Here is a 26,728-nt window from a genome sequence, read left to right as displayed (position 1 = left end):
CTCCAAGGAAAAAAGAAACATATGTTTCAGCATGATTTTCAGTGGCAAAAAACATTTCAGCTTTAATTAAATCAATTTGTCAAAGATTTTTAGCTCAGATAATTTCACTGTTTATTTCTTGTTCAGCAGAAAAAATTATGATGGACAGTGCAGTAAGATATTAGAATGCCTCTGTAATTAAATGCATGAAAACAGTATCACTCTTAGCATGGTTTAAATCAGAAATAACGTAACGTGCTTTGCTCATTCTGAACCTGTGCATTTTCAGTAAGCCTGCTTCTCTTCATTTTTATATTTAGCTGCAGACTGATAAAGTAATGTAAATCTTTTTCAAGTGGATTAGATTCTTTATAAACAAATCTAACAAGGTTACATGAAACTAAACAAACAAATTATACAAATTACAGCAACATTATTACAGTTTTTGTAAGGACAATAAATAGATTTAGGAATTATGCACAAAAAATCTCACCTCATCTACTATTTCTTTTTTTCACATTTTAAAAATAATTTAGTTATTCTTGGAACCTCAGCTCTGAGTCACTTGACTGCTCTGAACATAAAAATGCAAACTTAATATTTGAAAAAAAGAGTAGCAGAGTTTGATTAAAAATAAATGGCACAGCATCTAATAATTAGACTTAAAATTGAAGAAATTCCTTTCCATTTTATAGCATGATGAGATCCAATTAAAAGAGCAAACAAACAATCAAAATATGTACACTGTGTGGCTTCATAAATAATAATCCCAGAGTGCACATGCAGCAATGCTGCCCGCTGGCTGTGTGACAACATTCAGACTGAAGTCATAGTGCCTGTGGTGTGTGGTTTCACACCTTAAGACATTGCTTCCACCTGGTTATCACATAATTTAGTATGCAATCATTAATTTTGTGTCAGAACACATATAATTTAGGAGCTAATTTAGGAAAGTCTGGACAAGAGCTCTTCCTCTTTCATGCATAGCACCTTCCTCTGTGCACACACTCCTCAGCCAGCCTCTTCCTCCTGAACTCCACTTTTTGCATTCCCTTCCACATTCTCCCCATTTTTTTTTCTCAAAGAATTGCATTCAATATTGCAAATCAGCCTGGATCTATTGGATGCCAGGCTTGGGTCTACTGACTCCATCTCACATAAGAGACACTGAAGCTTCAAATTCGTGCAACTGCACATAGCTCAAGTCCTGGCAGAGGTTTTATCTGCATGGACAATGAAGTCTGCACCAAAGTGTATCAGAGCTGGGTTCATGTCAGTGCTCATGGGTCAAAGTCCCCATTACAGACTCATGGAAAGAGTTACATCAGATGCCTGCTGGGAATAACTTCTTTACCCCTTCATTCATAATGTTAACTCACTACAAACCAGCATGATTTCCTTGCAAGGATATACTACTCCTTTACTCAAACCCTTGCAGAATGATGCAAGTTAACGCAGTGGAACTTCCTCATAGGGATCAAAGAAATCGCCCACTGGATCCAGCAAGTGTCAAGTCTCTTATTCAGAGAGCTGTAAATTGCTTGCATGGAGCTAAAACATATTTGGCAGAAGAGGTTTTAATTCATGGAATTAGGCAGGTGATCTACAAGATGATTAAAAACATCCCAGGGGGAAGGCAACTCCCAAAAATGCACTTACATAAAAAGACCAATGTTTAGACTGTTTACCAGATGGTGAGCTGTCATATTTACTCTTCCCAGAGATTACAGTAGCAATATCAGCATTTAAGCTTTGCCCCTCAGTAAGAAATACATATGTTCCCATATGGACTGAAGTTCAAACAAGAAAATGAAGAACAGTTACATTTCATTTACCCACAGTTGTGGCAAACCCCGCATAAAAACATGTTTTATAAATTAAGACTGTAGCACAGCCTCAAAAAAGAATAACTCTTTTTCTATTTTCTATCTTTCTTTCACATAGGTGAGGATATTATTTGGCTAATAATTAAAAAGTGCCTTGGTAGCACCAGGAGCTAAGTATTATAAACCCTGAAGAGAGTGAGGATCAACACACCTAAGATGCTCTGCTGAGGGATGTAGAACAACTTGTCTCCCTCACTGCCATTTCTAACAGCCTCAGACACGAGACACCCTTTAGCCTTTTCAGAGTTTTTGAGTGATGCATATTATGCTGAAATAGGCAGCTATTTTTTTTCAGCCTTCAGAGCTTCCCTTCTTTGATCAGATTTTAATCTGCCTCGTTTCTAACGAATAACAGCGCAATGTTGTATTATGCAGCTTTTCAGAGAAGGATTGCTACAATATCTCATCTGCCAGGAAAAGTCAATGTCTTGGCAGGCTCTTTATGAGATACCTAAATTGAATATCTCAGATACTCTGTCTTATTCTCTACCACATATCTGACAGTCAAGAGGTTATCAATAAATCTACAAAATTCTGGGTAACTTTGACAAAAGAGGTAGCCGTGTGTTCTGCCTTTTAAATGCTTGGATGTCCACTTGAAGAGCTAGAGATAAGCCTCTGACCTTAGCTATGGAATCACTGATGGGGAAAGTGAACCAGAAGACAACAACTCCCACCATTATAACATGATGGTAATTCTTTTGTCCTACAAGCAAGACAAGAAAAAGTTGGAAGCAGAAGTATTATTGCTCTTGCAATTTGTCTGTGCATGCTTAGAATTTTGAAGCATTTGCATGGATGTACGAATCCATCCCTTTCTCTGAACACAAAAATGAGTTTTAAAGATATCCTTAAGCTTAAATCTACCTTTTAACTGTGAAGTCAATTCAGTAGAAGCTAAGCTGTTACCGAGAGAAATACAAAATATAAAGGTATATTTCTTCAAATCCTGCCAGATTTCACTATTTTCTGTTCCATAATCATATATTTCATTAATTTAAATGTGTTTGTGAAGATAAAATGTATTTCAGGTAAGCAGATACCAGTTTACCTTAGATATGAGGTTTACATGCTGAAGAAAGGAATGAACATTATTAGAATTGTTTAGCTAAATTCTGTGTCAAACATGTACCTAACGACAACTAACCTTTGTTTCTGTCAAGAGCAAGCAATTTTCTGGATAATTGCTTATTTATTCTTTTACTAATTTGTTTTGAAGAAGAAATCAAGAGATAACAAATACACTGTTAGTTCAGTCATCTCGAATCCCCTGCAAAACAATCCAGCGTGTAGTTGATGCAGAGGACAGCTAGAATTACATTACTTCTTCTGACTTCCAGCCTAAAAATGCATGCTTAATATGCTTTGTTTTTGTTGTTATTACACCATTCCTAGTCAAAAATATGGACTTTGCTGTAACACCTACTGGAGTCTCTTCAACCCAGACAGGTTTCCAGACAGAAAAAGCAAACTGGCTTAGACGGGACAGACACAAATGGCTTTCCACAAACATAAACTTTACTTATTAATACTTTAAACATTCAGGCTTATGTCTCTAGATTGTGAAAACAATAAAGCCCACTTAGTTTATCATGCTCCAGAACCTTTCCAGCTTCAGTAGTGGTCTAGTCTTACACAGGTCAATATTGATTTAATGTCATTTTTAAAAATATAATTTAGTTTATTAAGGTTTTTTGTAACCTGTTTTACACATATTCAAGCATTTGCAGAATTGTGGCTTTGATTGTGTGTCATATGCACTTGATGCCAGAAACAATTTGATCTTCGTCATTTAAAAGTGCTTTCTCCTGCTGTTCAATCATTTTTTTCATGTTCCTGTGCAGTTTAATATTCATCTCTCCTGTGTCTAGTTTATTGCTGGTTGTGCTGCATGGTAATGCTAAAATATAGTTTTAATTTTATGAGATGCCAGAAGTCTAATAAATCAATATAATAAGAAAAGGATGGAAAATTATTCTGCTACCAAATTTTTTTTTCTTCTTTTTTCCTTATGATTCATTTGAAATCATGCAGATGATGTTAGCAAAGAATTAAATTTAAAATGTGTAATGAAGCTAATGGAAAGAGGCTCAATATTCTTTCTACATGATCATTTACCTTAAAAGGGTTCTGGTTCCAAACCACAAAAGTTTTTTAAAGTGTTTTACTTTTTTTATATACACGTGTACACACCGTATGTATACATCAACTATGATTGGGGCTTTAACTGCAAATATTAAGCCAGCAACAACTTCCTTTGTTTAGTATTACTATCAGGAACTATTAAAAATATTTACTATATACACAGACCTTCATTAATTTAAGAAGGACTAGGCCCTCAAAATGACATTTTTTGATATTATTATGCAATGGAATGTAGTAATACATCATTCTAATACAAATTTCATTTCCTTACTCCTCTTCATAGAAGAAAAATCATTACCACTTTCTCTTTTTCATCAAACAGCAACACATACCTTAAGCTTCTTTACACTTGTGCAGGGATCATCGGAAAAACTCTCAGTATCTGAGATCTCGATGTCTTTGCCATCAAGGACGCCAGTCAGATTATTCCTCACCTGTCACAAGTTGAGAAAAAGGCAAACTAGTGAACCGAGAGCCAGTGAGAAGGAAGCAGATGGACTGCATTTATACCTGTAATGACAAGCAATGATCTTGACAATGATATATTCACCCACACAGGTTTTTCCATTTTGCCTAAAATGTGATCAAGGTGCTATTCCCCTACGACCACAATCTGCTATCAATGGCTGCACCATGTAAAGGACTTTACTATGAGTGACAAAACAAAGTTCACACACAGCCCCCACAAACTGGGCTCCCACTTTGTGTCATGGGGTGGACAATTCTTCTGTGTTTCCAGGGCTGTTAGGACCAAAAACTTTGTCGTTGCCAAAGTGATGCATGAGACAGTATAAAGGGAAAAGGCTCATCAAGGGAACTCTTACACATTCTCAAGTACTTATTTCAGCTGGTCCTAGCATGAATCAGCAAAGCTTAGCTTACATCACTTAGGGGCTGATAAGGCATAATGAGCTCCTCGGTGGCCTACCCCTCTCTTAGACCACTCATCACACCATGGGGCTTGAAGGTGGCACATGCCACTAGGTACTAGCAGATTTTTTCACCTGTTTAATAGTGGCAAGACTGTCCTCTTTGAGCTGCCTAATAGCACAAAGAAGCCAGACAACGTTCAAAGTAATCTAGCTTCCCGATTACGTTTTTTGCCAAATAACTACTTCAAGGTTTTCTGTCTTAATTGCTGCTGGTTTTCCTCCAGCCACACAACTGCAAAACCAGTTTCACATTACTATTCCTAATAGATAAGCAAAAATAATTTTAGTCTGCAACATGATTACTGACTGAAATGAAGAGAGTGGCACACCAATTTTAAGCTAATAGAATTATGATCACATCAATTGCAGTGATTGTCTATTTAATTTGTTTGTAATAGCAGAAATAGGAGAAGCAAATCAGTGTAAAACAGGTATCCCACATGCAAACACAGAAAAAAGAGGATGGAAGATACGTGGTATTAAACAGGAGAATTTAGAAGTCTGTGTATCATATGCAGATACTTTCTGATGACCCTCTCTATGGGTCATTTCCTGACAATCATCATTTCAGCAGCTGCCTTAATTACTTCTTTCATGGCCTTTATGTCATCTTATCCCCTTTAGTCATGCTTTAAAATTACTAAAATTACTAAAATTACTTTATAACCTTTTACAATGATTAGAACAAATGGACATATAAGTAACTTTTTATTAAAAATTGTTTTATCTCAGAGAAGCAAGTCAGAATGGTCAGCCCACCAAGATTTGCTACATCCTTTATCCTTTTGTGATGTTACCAGTTTTTAAACTCATTCTGTTAAAATGTGTTCATAGAAAGTGATCAGTAGTGACTTCTGCTTCTATGCTAGTAAAACTGAATTATTGTTATTTTCCAGTGATGTCATTAACTGCTCCTCACCACAGAGGTTTTTCTTGATACAAAGAAAAATTTAAAAAAAGAAAAAAATCAGTGATAACAAAAGAAAACAAACCTCTCTTCATCATAGTTTCGCCAATGTCCAAAATCCTTCCACCTAGTGTAAGAAAATACTAGAACTATCATTTGCTACTGAGAAAAATGAGCATTTCCCTTACTTAGCATCAATGTACTTTCCAAAGGAATACAACTTGTCATACGCTTCTACCCAATAATTGTCTTACTTTCTCCTGTATGGAAACAATTTTTTTAGTTTCAGACTTGCTTTTCTGATATTTTCTGACCAATTCTAAATCGGTCTTTTAATCAAAGAAAGACTAGATTAACATTACTCAGTTCAACCGAGCAGAAAACAGCTGATTTACCAAATACTGTCTAGTGAAATTAGACCATTATTAATGTAAGAACAGTGACAAAAACCACACATTAAATATTATTAATACTTATGGATAGGCTTCAGTGGTGGGCACAAGGCTGATGATTCTAAAAATTATACTTCAGGCTGTCTACTGACTTGTTGGGATTCCATCCCATCAGAACTTTGCACTTGAGGAATTAAATTGCGTATGTTTGGGGTTATTTTTGAGCAGTGCTTATTTAAATTCAGCCATTGAGAAATTTCTTTGACATCTCCCCTGGCTCATCTGCTAGAAGCAATGTATCTGTGGCTTTCAGAGCTCCTAGGCTTTTCATTTATCTACTGATTAATCTCCCAAAAGACACACCTTACTAGACTTTGTGCCAAAGAAGTTAAAAACCTTTTCCCTTTACTGCTTCAAGCAGGTATTTGCCGTTTTCCAGATGCATCTCTTGTGGAGATTTTGCCAAAAGAATTCTTTCCCATTATCCAAACAATATAGCAGCTTTGCAGCATTTACAAGTTAGCAGCTTTGTAAGAATTTACAAGGTTTTTCTAAAAATGATGTTTCCCTTTCAATGCTCTGACCTATGTCTGACACATATCATCTTGTGTCCCTGCTCTGGGAGTATTTTTACCATATTTTCCACTTTTTACTTCCTATTTCCATACTTTTTTTCCCACCAACCCAGGGTTCTTTTCTTCCCTTATAAATACTCCAAATAGATCATGGAACGGAAACTTGCAGTTTTCTTTCTACAGAAGTTCTTGACTTCTTTCAGATAAATTTAACTACAGAATCTTCTTATTTGGATTTAGGTCCAAAGACAGTCACCTCCATTTCTAGAGCTGCCAGTCCTGATGCAAACATTCCTATTTTGGATGAAATTTGTGAAACTGAGGATACAAAATGCTGCATGTTTTGTTTTAGCAGATGCTTGCAGTCCTGGAAAGTATCACCAGCAGTTTTAGTACAAGCAGTTTCAGCACTCAGCAGCAATCGTTTCATTCCACCAACCTCAAGTAAGGAGAACTGTAAACTACTGTGCTTCTGGGTTTTGTTGTGTAAATAGGATAATTTCCACTTTCAGAAACTGCTGTAAGAAAGTGGTAACAAAACTGCATTAATTTTTTATGGGGATCCACAGTTGCTAAGGAAATTTTGCACCAACTAAAACACAGAAGCAGTGTAATTCCATAGGATTTTAGACTCTCGTTAACAATTTAATGAAGGCTGTAGCTCTATGCCTGTTTTTATCAACTTTACATACTTTAAAGACAGCAATATTTCATTTTCCCAAAACAAGAACTACCAGCCCTGGTCATTGATAAACCTGAACATTTTCACAAACCACTGAAAGACACTTTTGCATTGTTCTGCCTACAAAACTAGATGAAAGCAGTATTTCACCATACTACATATTTAATCAGTGTGGTCAACTGCAAAAATTACGAGGGTACAAATATGTTTACTCAGGGGAAAGTTCCAAAAAATTAAGGGTTTGTAAGGGATGCTTTTGCAGGAAGAAAAGGATGGCCCTTTTGCTTTAAGCAAAAGTGAAGATGGGATGCAAGAGATAGATTTTTCTCTCTCATTCTGCCAGAGCTGCCCTTTGATTCAGCTCCCATGACTGAAATAAAGGTTTTAAAGTTTGCTACCAAGTCAGGCTGTACAATTTCTTGTGAAGTGGATGGCAGCAATACTTGCCTACCTCATAGCTCTTGTATCAAATTTAGTGATGTTTGAGAGGTGAACAACAAAGTCCCTCACCCTGCACCTGTGAAAGAAGAAATACAGGGATTTTGAGGAATAATGAACTTGCACTGCAAAGGCAGAAATTTTAATTTCTGTAATCTCTATCAAACTGAGAGAGTAGATAGAAAAAATAACTGGGATGTAAAAAATGGTGAGTCTAGAAGAAATAAAATTTCAACATACTCTTGGTCTGTACCAGAAAAAAAATAGGTGTAGCTTTAAGAAAAGGAAGAAAATGTTGGGGAGCATCATGGTCTGGCAGCCTAAGGAAGTGGAGCACAAGTTCAAAGCCCCTGGACCAGGGATCTCACCAGCCAGAAACCGAACAAGGCGAGCAGGACAGTCTTGGAGAGAGCAGCCACCTTCAGCCAGGAGGTGACACCTCCATGCGAGCCCATGGTAATAAGGCAGGTCCCGTGTAAAGACGAGAAGTTGATCCTCAAGTCTGGAGCAGGTGTGGTCAAAGTAACCAGGGTCAGGCAGAACCCATGGCTGCTGGGCAGGTCCACAGCAAAATGACAGGACTGGGGACAAGCTTACAGGGTCCCTGCCAGCCATAGCTGTGATGGAGAGAATGAGAAACCAGCAACCCACAGCACCATGGGGGCATGGACTGATGGCACTGAGTTGAGCAGAAATGGGGTCAGAGATGGGGAAAGAGCGGGGGGAGTGCAGCCCTGGAGGGCTATTCAGGGGCAGAAAGACCTTTTGGTGCTCTCAGAGCCCTGACACTGAATTTTGGCTGCTTTTTACTTCCTACATGAACTCTGTGTGATGAGTCTCTGCATAAAATACATAAATGACCTTGTCCCTCACAAGGATACAAAAGTTGTACATAAAGTGATTTTATTTCAGGTGAGATGAGATTGCTCACTTCAGAGACATTATGAGTGCAAGCACCTTGTGACCTGTAGTAAATAGTTAGCATCCATTTGACCACAATATTTCATTTTTTTGCAAGCCAGTTTTATCTGTTTTTTCTGAGGAAAACAGTAAAGAAAGGTGATACTGCTGATGAACTATCAATCTAGTTATGCTAGTTTGGGTTTAGGGGTCTCCACTGACCAACATTTCAAACTGTTTCAAATTATACATTTAAAGGCACAGTTCACTCAGTTAATCCTAACTCTGCCAGTTACAAAATTAATTTAATGATTTTCAGATTAATCATACTACTTTGCTTTTAACAGATATTTTCAATGACCTTTTGGTTCACTAAAGCTGCATGTAAGTACAGCAGGCTAAATCCTTGTCGTTCAGGACAGTCTAATCCCACCAGATGTTGATCATAAGAGATGCCTAACAAATGAGAACTGGTCAGACCAGATGGATTACACAGTCAGATATTTTACTAAGATTTCCTGTTGTCCAGAATATACAGTTCTCTACAAAATGTTATACTACTAGGAGTTTCAGTACAGACATATAAATATATGTGTACAAAACAAATGCTTGAACGATAAGAAAAAGTTTCCTCGTTACATGGACAAAATGTAAATTGTGAGTAATTGCATAGGACAGATTACAATTTTTGGGATTAGATAGAGGTCTCACTATGCAATGTGTTACAAGCAAACATAATTATCCCTATTTCCATTCCAATGGAACATATTACTCACATTTAGAGGCTTAGAAGCATTAAGTGAAAACTTACATCCAAGAAATACAAACTGCAGAGATACTCCTTCATTGATATATACATAATTTGGGACTACAAAAATGAAACAGGTGGTAGAACCTTATTTGAAGCAGAGAGACAGTGCAAAAATAAAAGACGAAGCAAAAACACACCAAGAGGAAACAGTAAAATATTAATTTGGCTAGTAGGAAAGAGTTTCATTTAGAGGAAAATTAAAAAACGAAATATGTTTTATTATGTAAAAGAGAAACAAAATAAGAACTGCATTGGATTTCCTTTTCTGTTCAAAAGAAATCAGGTATTTTATAAAAGTACCATGTTTATGGTTTCCATAACATTGTGACAGGAAGGGAAGAAGGAACCCCAGAATATTGGATTTTTATTTGGGCAAACTGCCACAGTACAGGTTTTCACAAAAATATTACTTTTTTCATTGAAGTAGGATGTTAGTAGCTGAGTCTGACCTGAAATCTAATGCAATCAATATTAGTCTTGCCTACAAGAAGCAACCATGTGTTTCACACTGGAGTAATAATAACACTGCTAGTGATATTTTTGTTGTATTTGTACTATAATTACACATTCCAGTAAAAATGGTAACTATCCTCCTTTCTGCCTGGAATGGCAGTATGGTAAATATGGTTTCACATAAAACCTACATATGTGTGACTATCAAACAGATCATACCTATTTAAAAATAAACCTCTATGAAGTCACCTACAAAATGCTCTAATTTCCTCACAAATTCTATAAAGGAAGAAAGAAATTTCCTTACTTTACCTTTCTTGTGTTGTTTGGTCACAGAAGTTAAAGATAATCAGGAACTCTGATGTTAAACCTACCAGTTGTGTGTAAGAAGAATTGATGGGCATGTAGGGTTCTTTTGGTAGGGGGGAAGTTAATTAGGGGGCTTTAGGGTGACCTACAGACAGTCGAAGTTAGAGGGTGATTTCTCTCCAATGGATAAAAAAAATCAATTCATCTTATCAAGATGTGGATCAGTGATGTATTTGAAGAAACCAGCATATTACAGTGAAATAAAAATTTAGTTAGGAAAAAACTTCAAGGATCTGCACTATGACAAAGTATGAAAAGGTTAAGTTCCACTCAATCTACAGGCGTGTTAAGAACATGCACGCAATGTTCAGCAGGACTTTGAGCAGTCCGAAAAAACAAACTCTTCACTAACTAAGACAAATTAAAACACTACTAGGTAGTACAGCAGAGAGAGGAAAGGAATGGTACATTCCTTACAGTAAAAAAATACATAATTCATTGCCAAGCCAGAAAGGATCTCTAACAGAGTAGGTAAGGATTGAAAGTAATGATGTAGTCTATAAGAAATAACATCTGTTCACATGAGGAGTTAAGGAGCACCAAGGAACAAAACTGAAAAAGAAAATACACCAAAATATACTTCTGGTTCCTTTACTGTAAGATACCATCTACAAAACTGAGGATAATGTGATTTCTGATGGCTTCCAGGGAAATAGGATGACCATCCTTCAACAAGTTTATCAGATGTGACTCGTAGAGAAAACAGAACAAAATTAAAGGGTCTGGAGGCTGCAATATTATACAACAGTAATTTTCATGTCAGGTATTATGAAAGTAAATAGGGGCCATATTGAGAATAGATTATTTAATAATTCATAAACCAATGCCAGAAGTGCAAGTAATTAAGTGAGACTTTAGAAATGCTTGTTTATTACAGCAAGGGAATGCAACAGGACTAGTGAAGTTGGTGCAAGCATTCAGGTAACTGGGAGCGTTGAAATATTCAATATTTTTTCTTAGAGGGAATGTGGAGGCAGACAAGTAAAGGCACTCTCTATTATTATGTGTGAAGTGCATTCAGAACATCAAATGAAGAATATAGAGTACATCTGCATCTTTTTCGGGGAAATTAAATTTCACAGGGTTTATATATGAGTTTAGAGAAAAAAAATATTTAAAGAATTTTTTTTAAAAATTAAAATAAATTTAAACCCCATAGAATACATATTAAGGCTACTTTACATTGGTGAATTTAGTCTAGCCTAAGAAATAAGAATAGAACAAGATGGAAAGTCTCATGGTACCACAGGACTAAAGAATAAATCAAAGCTTAGTAAAAGATAATTAATATCTTTTGAAGGACACACTGTACCACCACCCTCAAACCCACTTCTGTAATAGTCCACATGTAGCAGAGACTGTTCAACTAAAAACCAAAAATTAGGGACTCAGATCTGCCTATATTATTAGAGGTGGACAATGTATAGTAGTTAATAATCCTTACATACATAAACATTTCAAACACATTTATTACACTCAGGAAGAGCCTGTTTACTAAAAAAATTCTGAATAGAATTCATTGAGAGGGATAATTCAAACAAACATGAATGATAATTAAATATTGCTTAAGAAAATGTTATCAGTGATAAAAGAGCTTTGATTTATAATTACATAAAGAAGCACCTTATGTAAAATCCTCCTTCATTAGTCAGAATGAAAGCAACCTACCATTTATACATTTGAAGTCTCTTAATCCATGACAGATAAAATATTTTTTTATTCCAACACTAACTAGGAAGGGTGTAACATGCATATTGCTAAAGTTAAGATAAATGAGCATTTCCAAGGAATGAGTCATCTCATCAATAAATAGATGTCTAAAACAGGTGAGATGAATTGCACCCTGGAAGAACTTCTCTTCTTTCTCCATTAACTATAAATGGAGCTAGATGACTCTCAGATACAGACAGCTGAACTCTAGCTGAATTCCAGGTCTAAAATCTAACCCTGTCTCAAAATGGTGTTCCAGTAGCACTGCTATCCACTGAAACTTAGAAGCCCCAAAGATCCCTTACCTTAATAAAAGGTTCTCAGGGCAAGGTCAGAGGAGTGAGCTGCCTTTCTGCATCACTCCTCAATCTCTCTATCCAATGGCTGAGGGAGAATGCACAGGATCTTATTCCACCTCTTGGCTGGCAGAGGAGGTTTGTTCAAACCACGGGTTTGCAAAAAACTTTAAAGTCCTTATGTATTGGGATTTTTTTCTTTCAGAAAACCTGGACCAAGTTGGAAGTTTTGCCATGCACTCAATCATTGCTCCAAAGCTACAGCTCCTCGCTAATGGTTTAATTGCATCAGACTGAGGGGGCTATGCCAACATTTATAAAAACCTCGGCATCCAGGAGTAAGTCTTGTTTTTAACTGAAAACTATGAATACAAACCTCAGCAGAAAACTAAAAAAGGAAGCAACATTTACCTAATATAAAAACAGGATGACATTTTGATGAAAGGGCGATTATAGAACCTCTGAGGATAGAGATCACAAGGAATTATCACATTATTTCAATAGTCCTCCAAAATAGTAATCCATATTCCTCAGACTTCCTAAATGTGGAAAGGTCAGCAACATCAAGCTCAGATTTAATTCTGTTCTATGTCTGAACAATGGGAATACTTGCCCTCCTGGCAACACACTAGGGTATTAGGGCTTTAGGCTTTTTAGGAGTACAGGGATAGGTTTGCTTAAAATTTGAGAACAGTTTAATAAAGCTTTTCATTAACTTATTTTCCACTGCTCCAAACACCTTTGTTTAGATCAACTTTGTAAAAAAACCCTGCAGCTTAAACATCATAAGTCTCTATTTCTTCTTTCAGATGAAAAGCAGAAAAGAGACACCATTTCAGGGATCCAAGGTCACCACATTACAATGATAATGCTATTATAAATAAACAAGAAAATATTACCATATGAACCATGGTTCAGCCCCATTTTTCTTCTTTCTGGAAAAACATGTGAGAAGTTACTTTCTATCTCTTCTGACTCAGAGAGGTTCTGCTACATTAGAGAATTAAATTGGATACTAACTGGAGTGATATTACTGGGCAGAGAGAAGCAATAAGGAGATTTTAAAAATAAATACTCCTCTTTCTCTCCCCCATGTATCATTTACATTCAAAGAACTTTTTTCACTCGCACATGTATATTAAATTGAGCCATTCTTCTCTGTTTTCTTAAGACTGAAATTTTGTACCACATTGTACTAAGGACTGTAACTTTAATCCATTTGGAAATCAAAGTCAGAAGATAAGCTGAAGATACATGACACTAAAGTACTAACGCATTTTTTAGTTTTATGTATTGAAATTTCATACTACTGGGTTTTTTTTTCCAAAATAATTTTTAGAGTCTTTGAAGAGGAAACAATTGCTCACTTATTAATTTTTTGCTGCTTCAGATGGTCACAAATATCATTCCTTGATCACCGGTATTATTGTCTGAGGAAACAATGGGTTTATAAACACAAATGGCCACCTTCTGCACATGTGAGTTCTGCTGATCTGATTGTTCTGTCAAAATGCTTCAGCATTGCCTCGCTGTAAAGACACCATATAAGCTTTATTAATAATTTACATTTATTTATAATTCAGAATACCAAACTAGTTTCACAAGTATTTGTGAAGCACAATTTTTAAATTTTTTTTTTGCATTCTCTGTCTGTGGTATGCAGAAAATCATCAGCAACGCAGATCCAAAGAAAGATTGTGAATTTGGCTATAATAGTCGGCATCAAGAGTCTGCACTCACCCACCTGTACTGGAGAAACTGTGGTGTTATGAAACCTTGAATAACTAAGATACTATCAGTGTTACAGGAAAAATCTCTTTTCTCCCTGATTTCAAGCCCACAAGTCACAGGAAGGCTGAAATTCACAATCTTAGTTGTGGCAGTCTTCACAATGGGAGCAACATCCTTCCCTTTGGATCTCCTTGAAGTACTTCATGTTTCAAAAAAATAGACATACTATCTCACAGGCTAGCTGAAAGGCTACATAACTTTTGGGAAAAGATCATCCCCAAATACCAATCATGCTTTCATTTACAGAAAGGTCTTCTGTAAATTCCATCAGTAAATCCCAACTGATTTTCAAATCTGTTAACTTAGCTGTCACTACATTCAGATCTACATATCTTACATGACTTTGTAGAGCGAGCTAAACATTCTGATAATGTTTAGCATACTCTACAAAGTGATAATAAGTTCAATGTTATTGTCATTGGATGCTGCAAGAAGGTTCAAATGGCCAAAGACAACTAAAAGACAACTAATATTTTTCTGTTTGGGAAATTCATTACTCAGTGCAGTAAACCTCTTACAAAGTGGTTATACGCTACACCTGTAGGAGAAAGCAGCAGTCCTGAAGGAGCTGTATGATGGCTTTGGTCTTAATTGTTGTAGGAAACCCTGGTTGAGTCTACCCATCAGTAAATGTTTCCTGAAGAAATGTCTTGATTTTACTGTTCTGTTTCCAAACAAAAAACAAAAGGGAAAAAAAAAAAAAGTGATCCTGGAAAATGTCAGAAATGCATATGAAGTGGCTCACATTCAAAATTAATGGTATCTAAAATTTAGTTGCATTTGGATTACCCATGAGTTCAGGAACAAAGGATAAACCTAAAAGTAAAGACTGAAAATCAAAACTAATAAAAGACAAGGCATACAATTTCAACTACTTAAGTTTATTTTGAAAAGGTGACATGTACTTGGCACAATAGCCAGCTGTGATTTCTAGGAAGCACATAAAGTTGACCCTGTCTCTTATATGCAGCAGCAAGCTGAAGTTCAAAGCCTCTTCAGAGAGTGTGACAGAATGTTGCTAAAAGTTTGCAACATAAAAAATAATGGATGTTTAAATGACCCTCTCTGGCAAAAGGGGAGCTACAGTACCTCATATCACCTGGGGAGAAGAAAGTTACAGACTAAACTACTATTTCTCCTTCTAATCTCTCTGCTTCCCCGCTCTCTTCCCTAAAAACTGATAATGGCACTATCATCTACTACATCAGTGATTTTCCCAAATTCATCATGAGAGACATTATTGTCCTCTGCTAAAGGCTTTGGAGAGCAACCAGCCCTGTTAAAAAACCTAAACAAGTTGAAAATGGATAGAATCCATAATCACATTCCTCTTTGGAAAGTTCAAATTTTGATAAGCAAGGTAGTTAATAGCTCAGTTAACCCATTCCAGTTAATGTAATCAATTCGCATGTGCTAAGTGAATTAAATTCACTTTTTAAACAAAGTTAAATTCAGGGAAAACAATAAAAAGTACTGTTGCTATTAGAGCATTTTCATCCAATTTTCTAGAATTACTAAATGATTAAACTTTATTTTGGAATTTGAGGATTATCCCTTGGTTCTCCAAGATTAAAGAAAATTCAGTAACTATATTAATATCTTTTTTCAAATTGAAGAAAACCTTGCAGCAACATTTCCTGCAATGGCGTATGACTGTTATTTCACACTTTATTTACTCCAGAATCCTCAGAAGGACACCATATGGTGGTGATAATTTACTGTACTTGAGCGTCTCAGTTTGATTCACATACTTCCTCCACTGAGATTTCAATTGTTGGCTGAAGCTGGACTGCAGTTACCTGTGGAAAGTCTTTCTAGAAAAGAGATTTTCCTCTGGCTCTTGTACATATCTTTTTGAACCCTTCAATGCCTTTGATAATTGCTCTTTTTCTCATTTGAAAGACTTCTATGTTCTGAGATTTCTCCTCGTAGTTACTTTTCCTGAAACTTCTTAAATGAAAATAATTTATTGTATGTCTCATATCAAGTTCTTTCTAAGTAAGTTCTGCACATTATTCTATATTATTCCCAATGGGATTCTGAATAGGTCTTGTGCTGCATATTGGCAGATTGTCTTAAGTAGCCTTTTGGAATTTGCACTAATTCTTACAGTAATGTCGTTTTAAAAGATGGTGGTATCTTTTAATTTCATTGGCTTCACATTTTCTTTTCCTGTAGAATCCCCCAGAATCACATTAATACAAGCTGTGTGTTTTAAGACAGTAAAGTCAATTGTATCCATGACTGGAAAATCAGCCAAAATGTAAGCAGTCAAAAATGTAAGCAGTCTATCAGTACAGTCTGAGAGGAAGTCCTTATTTCAGTGTGGAAACCAGAAGACAAAATCTTCCAGGTAAGAATTCCAGGTGAGAATTACTTGAAGCGCTTTATGCTGAAAATTAAGGAATCAGTTTCTATCTGTGTCTTTGGGCCACTTGTTAGCAGCTTCAAGTGGTAAAAATTACATCTGTTTATATGGACTGGTGGTCCTCTCCTTGGCCATATGTCCTAACTCTTTTTACTGTTGCTAACCTTTTCTTTTTAACCTTATGGATTGTGTCTGGAATTCAAAGAACAGCTGGAATCAGACTTCTATATCCCACAAGGCCTAGTAACAAGCTGGTATGAAAAAATGTTTGGTACCGTCATAAGTACATACAATACTTTGTTATATCCCTCTTAGGAAGTGGAGTATACATTTACTATTATTATGGGTTACACATTTGAACCAATGGAATTGAATAATCTCCCTCAAAATAACTTCTATCTATTTATGAGTTTTAAATACATCCCATGCTATTTGTTATGTGTTTTGAATTGGTTTGAAGAATAATGACAATTTAGCATTAAAAATTCAAAACCAAACTGTAACATTAATTGTCTGTAAAATTAATCTCCCTCCTTTAAACAAGAAAGAGACTTAGAAGCACAGGGAATAGTCCCACAGTCCATACAAGCAAACTCTGTTCTGGCAAGAAGAAGCTGTACTAGACCGGGAGTTAGGAGAGACATTAATTTTGCTTAAATTATTTTCTCTTTCTTTACATAACATTTCTGGTAAAGCTCTGCAGACATGTTTGACTATACATTGGTGGATCCTGCAATCTGAATAATTCTTTATTTTCCATTTATTTATTTAATTCAATGCCAGAAAAAAAATGGTGAATATTATCTAGGAGTGCAGATGTTATTAGAGTATTTAGGAAACTGACCATTCATTACTGATTTGTGTGAATAAACGTTTAAATAACAACCCATTGACATGGAACCATATTTTCCTCCACATTACATGTACACATCAAAGTAAGGGAAGGATCAGCTGCTACTGATACTTGGGTCTAGAAACATATATTAGAGAAAGAGGGACAGGAATCCTCCCTCTTGCTCTCCATGCCCTGATTTCCTATTGTTACCAGATAATGTGATACTCTTAAGTATGGTCCTAAAGGAGAGGAGAAATGGAGGAATAACGTGGTGCATTCCTTAGTTTTCAATCATTTCTCCAAACTGCTACTTAATAGATTCTAATAGATTAAGTTTCAGCTTTATAAGGTCTTTTTAATATAAGATTAACCACTTTAGTAGCAGTGCAGGACATCAGCCCAGGACTTGATTCTTTGCTGTAAGAGCTTGCCAATGACTGACACAGCAAAGGTATTTTGCACATGATCCTAGCTCTGCAACCCTCTGGAATACACTTTTTTGTACCAGCTGCTCCATTAGTGATTACACTTACACAGTTTTTCCACAAACATGACTCTTATTAATACTGCTGAGAATGTACCGTCTGCAGTACATATTTCCTTCAATGGCTCACAAAGAAGAACATCTTTATCTGTTCCACTATTGAAATAGAACCCAACAAATACCTGAGACACATTAGAAATATCTGTATTTTCAGATACTCCCAACATCCTACACTGCATGATTTTTTTAATATCTGTTTCTTCAACTCTTCAGCAGCTCTTCAACTGTTCTGTCCATTTTACAACAGTATTTGCTGACAAATGGACTTTGTCACCCTATTGTTCTCCGTGCATCATTTCAGCCATTTTCACCGGAGCAATAAGAAAAAGTGTTGCCCCAAAAATATGGCTGTTTTTGTATTTTCCTACTAAGAAAATTCAGAATTTTCTTTTAAACATTTATCATTATGTTTCGCTACATAAAGTAATGGACAGACTATCACATGAGTTTACACATCACTTGAGGCTTGTCTTCATGTTCTGGTTGCTTAAATTTTAAATGTCTTCCTAATCTCAATGGCTTCATTTACTGTCAATAGCAAACGTCTCAAGGCACAATATACCTTTAGAGCAAGGTTTACTATTAGCAACAGTAGCTATAAATCTATATTTCAAATGGTCTTGGTAACTTGGTGGGTAGCTTTTTTTTTTTTTTGCTTCACTTTTTTCAGATCTGCTTGGCTCATCGTAGTTGTTATCCATAATGTGAGTGATGAAGAGCTCATACTAGCAGGAGGAGAAATGTCAGCACTGTCATTTTCTTCATGTTCACTTCTACTGGCATTATCAGCATTATCTTCAATCTGCAGTTGCTCTGCAAGAATCTTTTAAGCCCCTTGTCCAATTGGTAGTTTAGTGAAAACTACATAATATAATCCATAAATCCACTTAACTGGACACATGTAAATAGTAATACATGGAATAAGCTGAAAGTGAGTGAATGAGTGAGGATGCTACTCTCAACTCCCCAGTGTTGGAAAGTAGCCCTCTCCCCTCAGGACACTTCAGGAACCCTATGTGACTGTCGGACACATGGATTGGCTAAATGCACAAGTGTCAATTGGAATACTAAATATTAGTAAAGCTTAATTTATTCCTTATTTTTTAAGATAAAAATAAATATAAATGGAAATGTGACAATTATCTTCCTGCACCCCAAGAGACCATCTTACACAACAATTGGTGTGCAGACACCCCTTCTGTAGACCTTAGCTCTATTCACTCTTTAGCTGAGCACAGTTCAGAGTTTGCCAGCCCATATCTGGACTGCAGCATGGGTTGAAGGCAATCTCTGAGCATTTGCAAAAAGATGTGCACTTCAAGATATATACTTAGCAAAAAAAGGACATATGCCTAAAGTGCCCACAGTACTACTACAATACCTACACTCTTCTCCCAAAACCGAAAATAACCAATTCCATCCAGTTTTACCACTAAAAGCAACACCAAGATAGAGCTCAAACTTCAGAGGAAAACCGTAAGATTGATTTGCAGTTTGGAAATAGACTGTACAGCAAGAGACTAAATGAGCTCTAAGATGGATTAAGACAGAACTGGATCTTGATGATAGTCTGTACATGATAAATTACCTACTTAAGGAGATTTTCTAACTTCAATCTCCAATCTAGCAGACAAAAATACATAAAATATTGTGACTGGAAGTTAAAGATTAAATAAGACACATTTTTTAAGGTGTATCAATAACCACTAAGACAGTGACAAAGATGGTAGTGAATTTCCCAGCCTTCTCATGTTCTTGAGCATGAATACATGTGAAACAACAGAATTATGCACCTATTAATTAGATTCTGTAGCATTTTCCCTTAGCAAACCAAGAGAAATCTACATTTTGATGAGATAAAACCAAACTTTCCTATTTTGAACTTTTCACAGGATCCAGTCTAACTCCCACCCCTCATTTATCTGTACTTTATTTGTACTAAATGTCTGCATTTTTTAAACTATAATAAATCCCTGTAGATAATAAAAATGGCAAATTCTTTGATGTCAGCAGAAAGTAGTTATTTTTAACTGTTTAAGATCTACTGAATAAAAACACTGATGACTTTCATTTTCTGGCAGCAACCTGAGCAAAAAGCAATAACAGGATGTACTGGTTCTGGCTGGAAAGAAGTTATCAACATAGCTTTGTTCACAGCAGCCTGTGCGTGGCTGTGCTCTGCACTGGTGGCTAAAACAACACTGATAACCCACCAGGGTTTTGGCTACTGCTAAATCATGCTTGCATAGAGTTTAGGATTTCTCTCTGCCTCCTGTCCCCCAAAATCAGTGAACTTGGAATAGGTAAGATGTTGGGAGGGGACTCAGCCAGGACAGCTGATCCAAACAGACTAAAAGGATATTCCCCACCATATGATGTCATAGTCAGCACCAGAACCTCAGGGGAAATTGTTATAATATACCACATAACACTGTACTAAGAACTGGAATGTAACAGGCTTTTTAAGGAAAAATAAAAATATTTTAATGCCGAAAGGAAATTCATCAGCTGGAATTCTTGCAAAATAGAGGGCACAATGCTTTAGTCAGAAAGCACTGCATCAAAACCATGTGATGGACACTGACAGAATCTTAGTCTTAATAAACAAAATCCTTTTTGAAAGTTCCTTCTGTCTTGGAGACAGGTAAGAACTTTTATTTTTTTGGTGCAGACATATTCTTAAGATCTGCAATCTCAGGTCCCATAGAGTTCAGCATTTGCTTATCAAGTAATTCTATTTAGCATTCTTCTTTTCACAGATAAATGTTTGCAGCTAAGCCTAGCTACAGCTGAGATTGCTTTTCTTTCATTGCATCACTGACTGAAATTCAAACATACGTACTGTGTACATCTGAAACGACGTGCAGTATTTTTCCCTCCCTGTCTTTCATTCTTATGTTAAGTTTTACAGGAAAGAGGTCTTTCATTCTAATAATTGAAAACTAATGTGCATTCAGTTCTTAGCTACAGTTTTATTTTAAATTGGCATAGAATTTCTATCACAGATTCAAAGGATCTGGGAGCCTTGCTTAAGGTTGCTTTTTAGTAAATGCAAATCACTTACTTCATCAAGAATTACACAGACTGTTTAATATTCATTCAGCAGAAGTGACGTTTCCATAAGAGAAATGAAAATTAATCAATTTATTTTCAATCAACCATTTTTTTTCTTATGCAAATATGTTAAGCCTGTATTCAAACCTCAGTATGTTCCATATTTCAGGCTGCCTGATTACTTTCACCAAACTTTGATCAATAACTGCCACGACCCAGCAGTGTTCTTCTGTATTTTTCAGTAATTGACTATAGACATTTGAGGCAGGTGTCCCTTCACCCTGCTTTATTGCTCTTGTACTCTCTCTTGTTCCCATCACCTTGCACCCTGTGCTCTTGAGCCCCCCCCACCCATCATCTCAGCTACAGATCATCATGTCCCTCTCTTGTGGTTAACACTACACAAAATGAATCCCAAACACAGAGCAACTCTTGTAAGCAAAGGGAGCATTCTGGCCCTGAGGCATCAGTTATGCAGGCATGTCCTCAGTCATCTGAAAAATTGAAACTTTACATGGATCACACCCTGTTAGTACAATAAATATTTAAGAGGACCAATTCTGAATCTAGTTGTCTGTTTTATCAAGACCATTCAGAATTAATCTTTACCTTTTTTGAGTAAAAAATTTGCCTAAGGGTGTTGGTAAACAAAATAAAGGAATCTTTGCCAAAGGAAGAAAGTCTCAATCAGAGGTAAATTTAAGAAAGTATTTTATATGGAAAGAATGAAACAAGTTATGCAAAGCATTTTAAGGACACAAAATTTAAGCTAAACAAGGCAGTCAAGGTAGGGGTATTTCATTGGTTTTGTATTTGTAGAGCTGCACAAATTATAAGTAACTTTAACAGAAGAGAAAAGCTCAAAACAGCTAGCTTCCAGCTTGTTGAGAGCTTCTTGCTTTTTGCCTTTGCATTCATCCTGAAGTGCCCAGTATTCATATAAACAAAAGCATCTATGAAACCATTGGTGATGATATCCACCACAGAAAACTGGGTTTTCATTTCACCATGCTGGACAAACAAAGCAAAGTTGGTCTGGGGGAAACCTCAGGACCAATTGCAGAAGACTGACACGGGTCACATAGAGCACTTGTCTGTTCCACCAGTGCAAGAGCCAACACTTTTGCAGTCATTAGACTTGACAGAGGCAAAACATGAGATTTTTTAACTAGGCTGTGGGCAAATTGCTTTGCTAGTGCATCAGAACATCATACAGCCTGAAATTAAACAAATAAAGCCAAAGCGAAGAAAATTACTGGAAAACAAAATAAGAGCTAAAGGGTACAGTTTAGTGTACCATAATGAAAAGGTAAGTCTCATATTTTCCTCCTCCTATTCTCCAGGGAATATCAATATTTCAATGTGATGCCAATAGCCCTGCAATCTGTGGTACTGTGAGGAATATAACTTTTCAGTACAAAGATATCAGAGCTGGGAACTTCAAAAGCAACACACTGCATGAGCATGGCAATTTGGATCCATTCTAGCCTAAGAGTCTCTGAACTCCTATGAATTCCTACATGATTATCAGGATTGGATGAAAACCATATAGTGAAAATCAAAATTTATATCATTTATTTCATTTTGAAACAGATTCCACCCTCTTATACCTTCGAGATAGTGCTTTTAGTGCTGACATAAATTGAAGTTTTACAATTTTAGAGAAGACGTCTTGAAAAGACAAATGGACAATTCTTGATGAAGCTGGGCAGTGATGAAAATGACTTGAAGAAAATGAAAGGCTACACTTTTCGTTGATAAAGATGATGCAGCTGGATTCTGCACTCAGTATAAAATTAGTATCTCATCTGCAAAATCAGACAGATGAAGGGTTTAGTGGAGCACACCTCTGCTACAAGCAACCCCAAGAGGCAGAAGGATCACAGAAGGGAAATTTTCAAGCTGGAGACAAGACAAGATTCAAAAGAGTTCAGCACAAAGCACGGGAGGAAAATGAGCCAAGTAAGGTCTAGTTGTGCCCATGCTTGAAGGCAAGAGGAACTATGGGGGTGTATGGCTCTACATTGAACAGGAAGGACATTTGTTTTATGGATGGATAGGAAGCCATGGCTTCAGCACTCACCATGCAAAGCGCCACTCCTGATAAATGCAAAGCCAGAGCCTCTTGTTTCCCACATGCACACTTTGACTGAGTAGTATTTTTCTAAATGCTACTGTTTATTTACTTATTAGGAAAAGTAACTGCATCCTGGGTATGCAATTGAGATAGCTTAACAGATTACCCTAGTCCTTGACACCTGTTTGTCCTGTCTGGAAAGTTGCACTTGATCACAGAGCAGTATTAAAGAAGCTTTGGTGTGCCTGTTAGGACCTGCTAATGCCATATATTGTCTTGTCAGTCGTGGTGAAGTTTTCATTTCTCTTAGCAACCCCTATATAGACTGGGGATGTAAAACATGTGAAAACAAATCTCCATTTATGTCTCTGCACGGCAAACAAAGGCACAGCAAAGGCCCTCCTGCTCATGCTGCATTACTAACTCTGCATATCTAAGGAATGACTAGAACAGTCTCTGCAGAAGGAAGACCAACATCTGCTCATTTCTTATCATCCAAACAGTGCCAGCTCAATGTCCATATACAGGCTGAACTTCAAAAGAAGTTTTGTAAGCAACACGTTCTGTACAACACTGTCTAATTCTGTTCTGTACTCCTCCTCCCTTTAGTAGATGTGTAATTTGCAGAATGAAGTACAGGAATTCACCACCCACCTTCCTCCCTCAGAGCAGTGCAGAGCAAACATAAGCGTTTCTTGTTATGTATCTGTTTAAGAGTACCTGGACATATTCCTCGTTTTCCACCTACACTCTATCCTTCTGGAATGGGTTATACTCCCAGTATACAGTAGCAAAAGTACTTAGAGTTACTGCCAAAAAAGTTAGCAGATGTCTGCCACTCTGATGATTAGGTCCCTATCCAGGCAGTGGGCTGATGTGAGTTTGAATTCATTTCAGAGTATTCAAAGAGAAGGGAACGGAAAAGAGAATTTCCACTTCCTTGGCATGTTCTTGAATGAGAAACTAAAGCAAAAATATCATCTGCAGAAATAGGTTTCTGAGAGAAAGCACTGACCTCCATTCAGCCTTTGAAGTACAGACAATAGCACTCTGCAGTCCAGAAATTTATCTGGGGATGCAAATTCTCCATGTGCGGAAGTTCATCCCTGTAGTCCCAGAGGAAAGCTTTAACTTCCTAGAAAAATGGCAGCATTTATAATACACAGAAATCTCACTGCTGACTCTTGGGTACCTTTGCTAGTTCATTGGTCTGTGTTGTCATCTCTGCCTCTGATTTTGGAAATGCACCCAAAAATTATTTATCCATTACCCCATCAAGTGTGTTAGGAGGAAGAACAGCTAAACTCCACAGGTTTTGAAGCCTATATACTTTTTACAGACCTAGCTTATGAACCTCTTGAAAGCTCCTTCACTGCAATTACAAAGAGCTCTGGAGAAGAAGCCAAGACAGCCACTGCAACAGTGTTAGTGAATTTAACTCCTATTTAACATGTATGTCATTTAGCTATTGACATTTACAGAAAGGGTTGATCTCCAGTTTGTTCTGACAGTATTGATTACAGTCAAAGTTTAGAAATCTGTATGCTGGAAGTCCTCATGCATTCGTTCAGCCAGATAATACTAATACAATGCACAAGCAGCTGTCTGAGCTAGACTAAAAAGAGGTATTTGGCAAAAATTAAAACACAAGTGTATCTTCAGTATCTTAACAGTATGATTATTATAATAAAATTTTCAAAAATCAGAGTTTGATTAATTCTGTATTTTCTAACAAACAGAAAAAAAATCTATATTTCTTAAGTAAGTTCTCCATAAGGTGGTGTAACACTGATTAGGGAAATCAAAAATTTTCACTTGCAGAAGGAACTTACAGTTCTGATTGATTGGATCTAAGAAAGAACAAGGAAAGGAGGTTCTTGTTAAGAATGGGGTGTGTCTAAAATCCACAAAAATCTATCACTGAAAGGGACTGCCTGGTACAACCAAAGAGTTGATACACGGATTTAAAATATCCACACATGGGAAGTCTCTTCATATGCTGCAGGCTGTAAAACATTTTACAGAACTAAAATTTAAATCTGCAATAAAATATTTAAGGCTACAGCTATAATGATCCAAAGGAAGAGAGTATAAAAAGAGTATTTGAAACCATCCTCAATGTCTTATGGATCTGCATCAGCTGGAATCTGTTTAATTAAAATCCAGTAGTATCTGGAAACCTTACCACATGTAAAGCCTACCACACTTCATTTTCTGATTCTTTTTAACAAGATCATACAGAACAACCCTTGTGATGATCTGTTTCTTTTTTGTAATGGGAATTTCTTTATTCCCTGTGTCATCTACAACTTTCACAAGTTTGTAAGTTGTTCTCCCTAAAGTAATGAATTAATACAATAGAAAAAATCCATCCCAGGGCTATTCCTTTAAAAAGTCACTATCAACTTCTTTATTCTAAAAGTACTGCTGTTTGCTGGAGCTTTCCCTCTGGCTGTGCTTCTGAACTGACTTAGAACTCCCTGCACTCATCCAATCTTCCCTGTTCTGCCCTGGTCCTGCAGGGCACTGTATCAACCAAAATAAAATTCAGCCAAGCATTAAAATACATTCTAAAAGTTCTAGGAAATCAATTAGCTTACCATCTCTGACATAATTTTCCTTCAATAAAACTATGTTGTGATTTATTTTTCCTGGTCTCTACCTTTTTATTATCTCCATGCAGACTTTGCTTTCCGTGTGTCCCAAACAGACATGGTAGTCTGTGCAGCAGTCCATGGTCTTTGCCTTGTGAACCTCTGGGCACAAGGTCCAGGATAATGGGAAAACTCAGGAATCCTCTGAGAAACTTGAAGGTGCCTGCTACTGCCAGGCAAGGATGAGATAAGGAGAGCCATGCCAGCATGGCCCCAAAATGCTCTAGCAAATTCTAATGAGCATGACCAGGTGCCCTTGACCCAAGGTGCTTAGAGACCTCTTGCAGCCACCAATTACAGAGGGTTGAGAATCCTTTCAGCTAGTGCTCAGCAGAAGCCTCTTCAAGAGCCAAGCCTAGAATACAGCTCCTAGGGATAGACAGGCAGAGAAACGTGTGCAAAAGAGCAAAAAAAGAAGAACTGAGAGGTGGAAGAGAGAAAGAGGCAGATGACTGTGTTCAAATCAGCATAAACACAAGTGTGGTATTGACACATAGGTTGCACAACAGCAGGAAAGATGAAAGAGAGACAGACAGACACACAGACCTCTCAGACACATTATTGTTTCAATATCTCTGGACCCCAAGATGCAGTTGATATTCAGGCTGTCCATCCAAGTCAGTGATCTCTGGTATCAAGATGAAAACTCCTGACTCACATAAAGGTCCACAAATGTGACAGATTCACTACCCTCCCAGTAGTGCAGTGAATCCTGAAGATGACTGAAATGTGCACTCAAGCAAAGTATCTGGGTTCCCTAAACCTAACCTTAAATCATGCAAGACTACCAGGAAGAAGTAACAAGAAATAGTAATGGGTGGCTCCTTGCTGCGGAGAGCAGAGGAACTCATCTGTGGACCTGACCTATGATCTAGGGAGGTTTGCTGCTTTCTGGGTACCTGGATCCAGGACAATATTTAGAGGGTGCCA

General features: G+C 36.8%; 1 protein-coding gene across 1 annotated transcript in view; it reads right to left on the bottom strand.

Annotated features, from left to right (window-relative positions):
- GABBR2 (gamma-aminobutyric acid type B receptor subunit 2) overlaps positions 1 to 26,728 on the bottom strand; it is a 462,692-nt gene that overhangs the window by 237,737 nt on the left and 198,227 nt on the right. The window contains 1 exon segment of the mRNA XM_031055642.1: positions 4,343 to 4,444. Coding sequence (XP_030911502.1) covers positions 4,343 to 4,444 — 102 coding nt within the window.

This window comes from Geospiza fortis, unplaced genomic scaffold (assembly GCF_000277835.1).
Source record: "Geospiza fortis unplaced genomic scaffold, GeoFor_1.0 scaffold206, whole genome shotgun sequence".
NCBI lineage: Eukaryota > Metazoa > Chordata > Aves > Passeriformes > Thraupidae > Geospiza > Geospiza fortis.
Note: the sequence above shows the minus strand (reverse complement) of the source record. Positions and strands in the feature narration are given on the sequence as shown.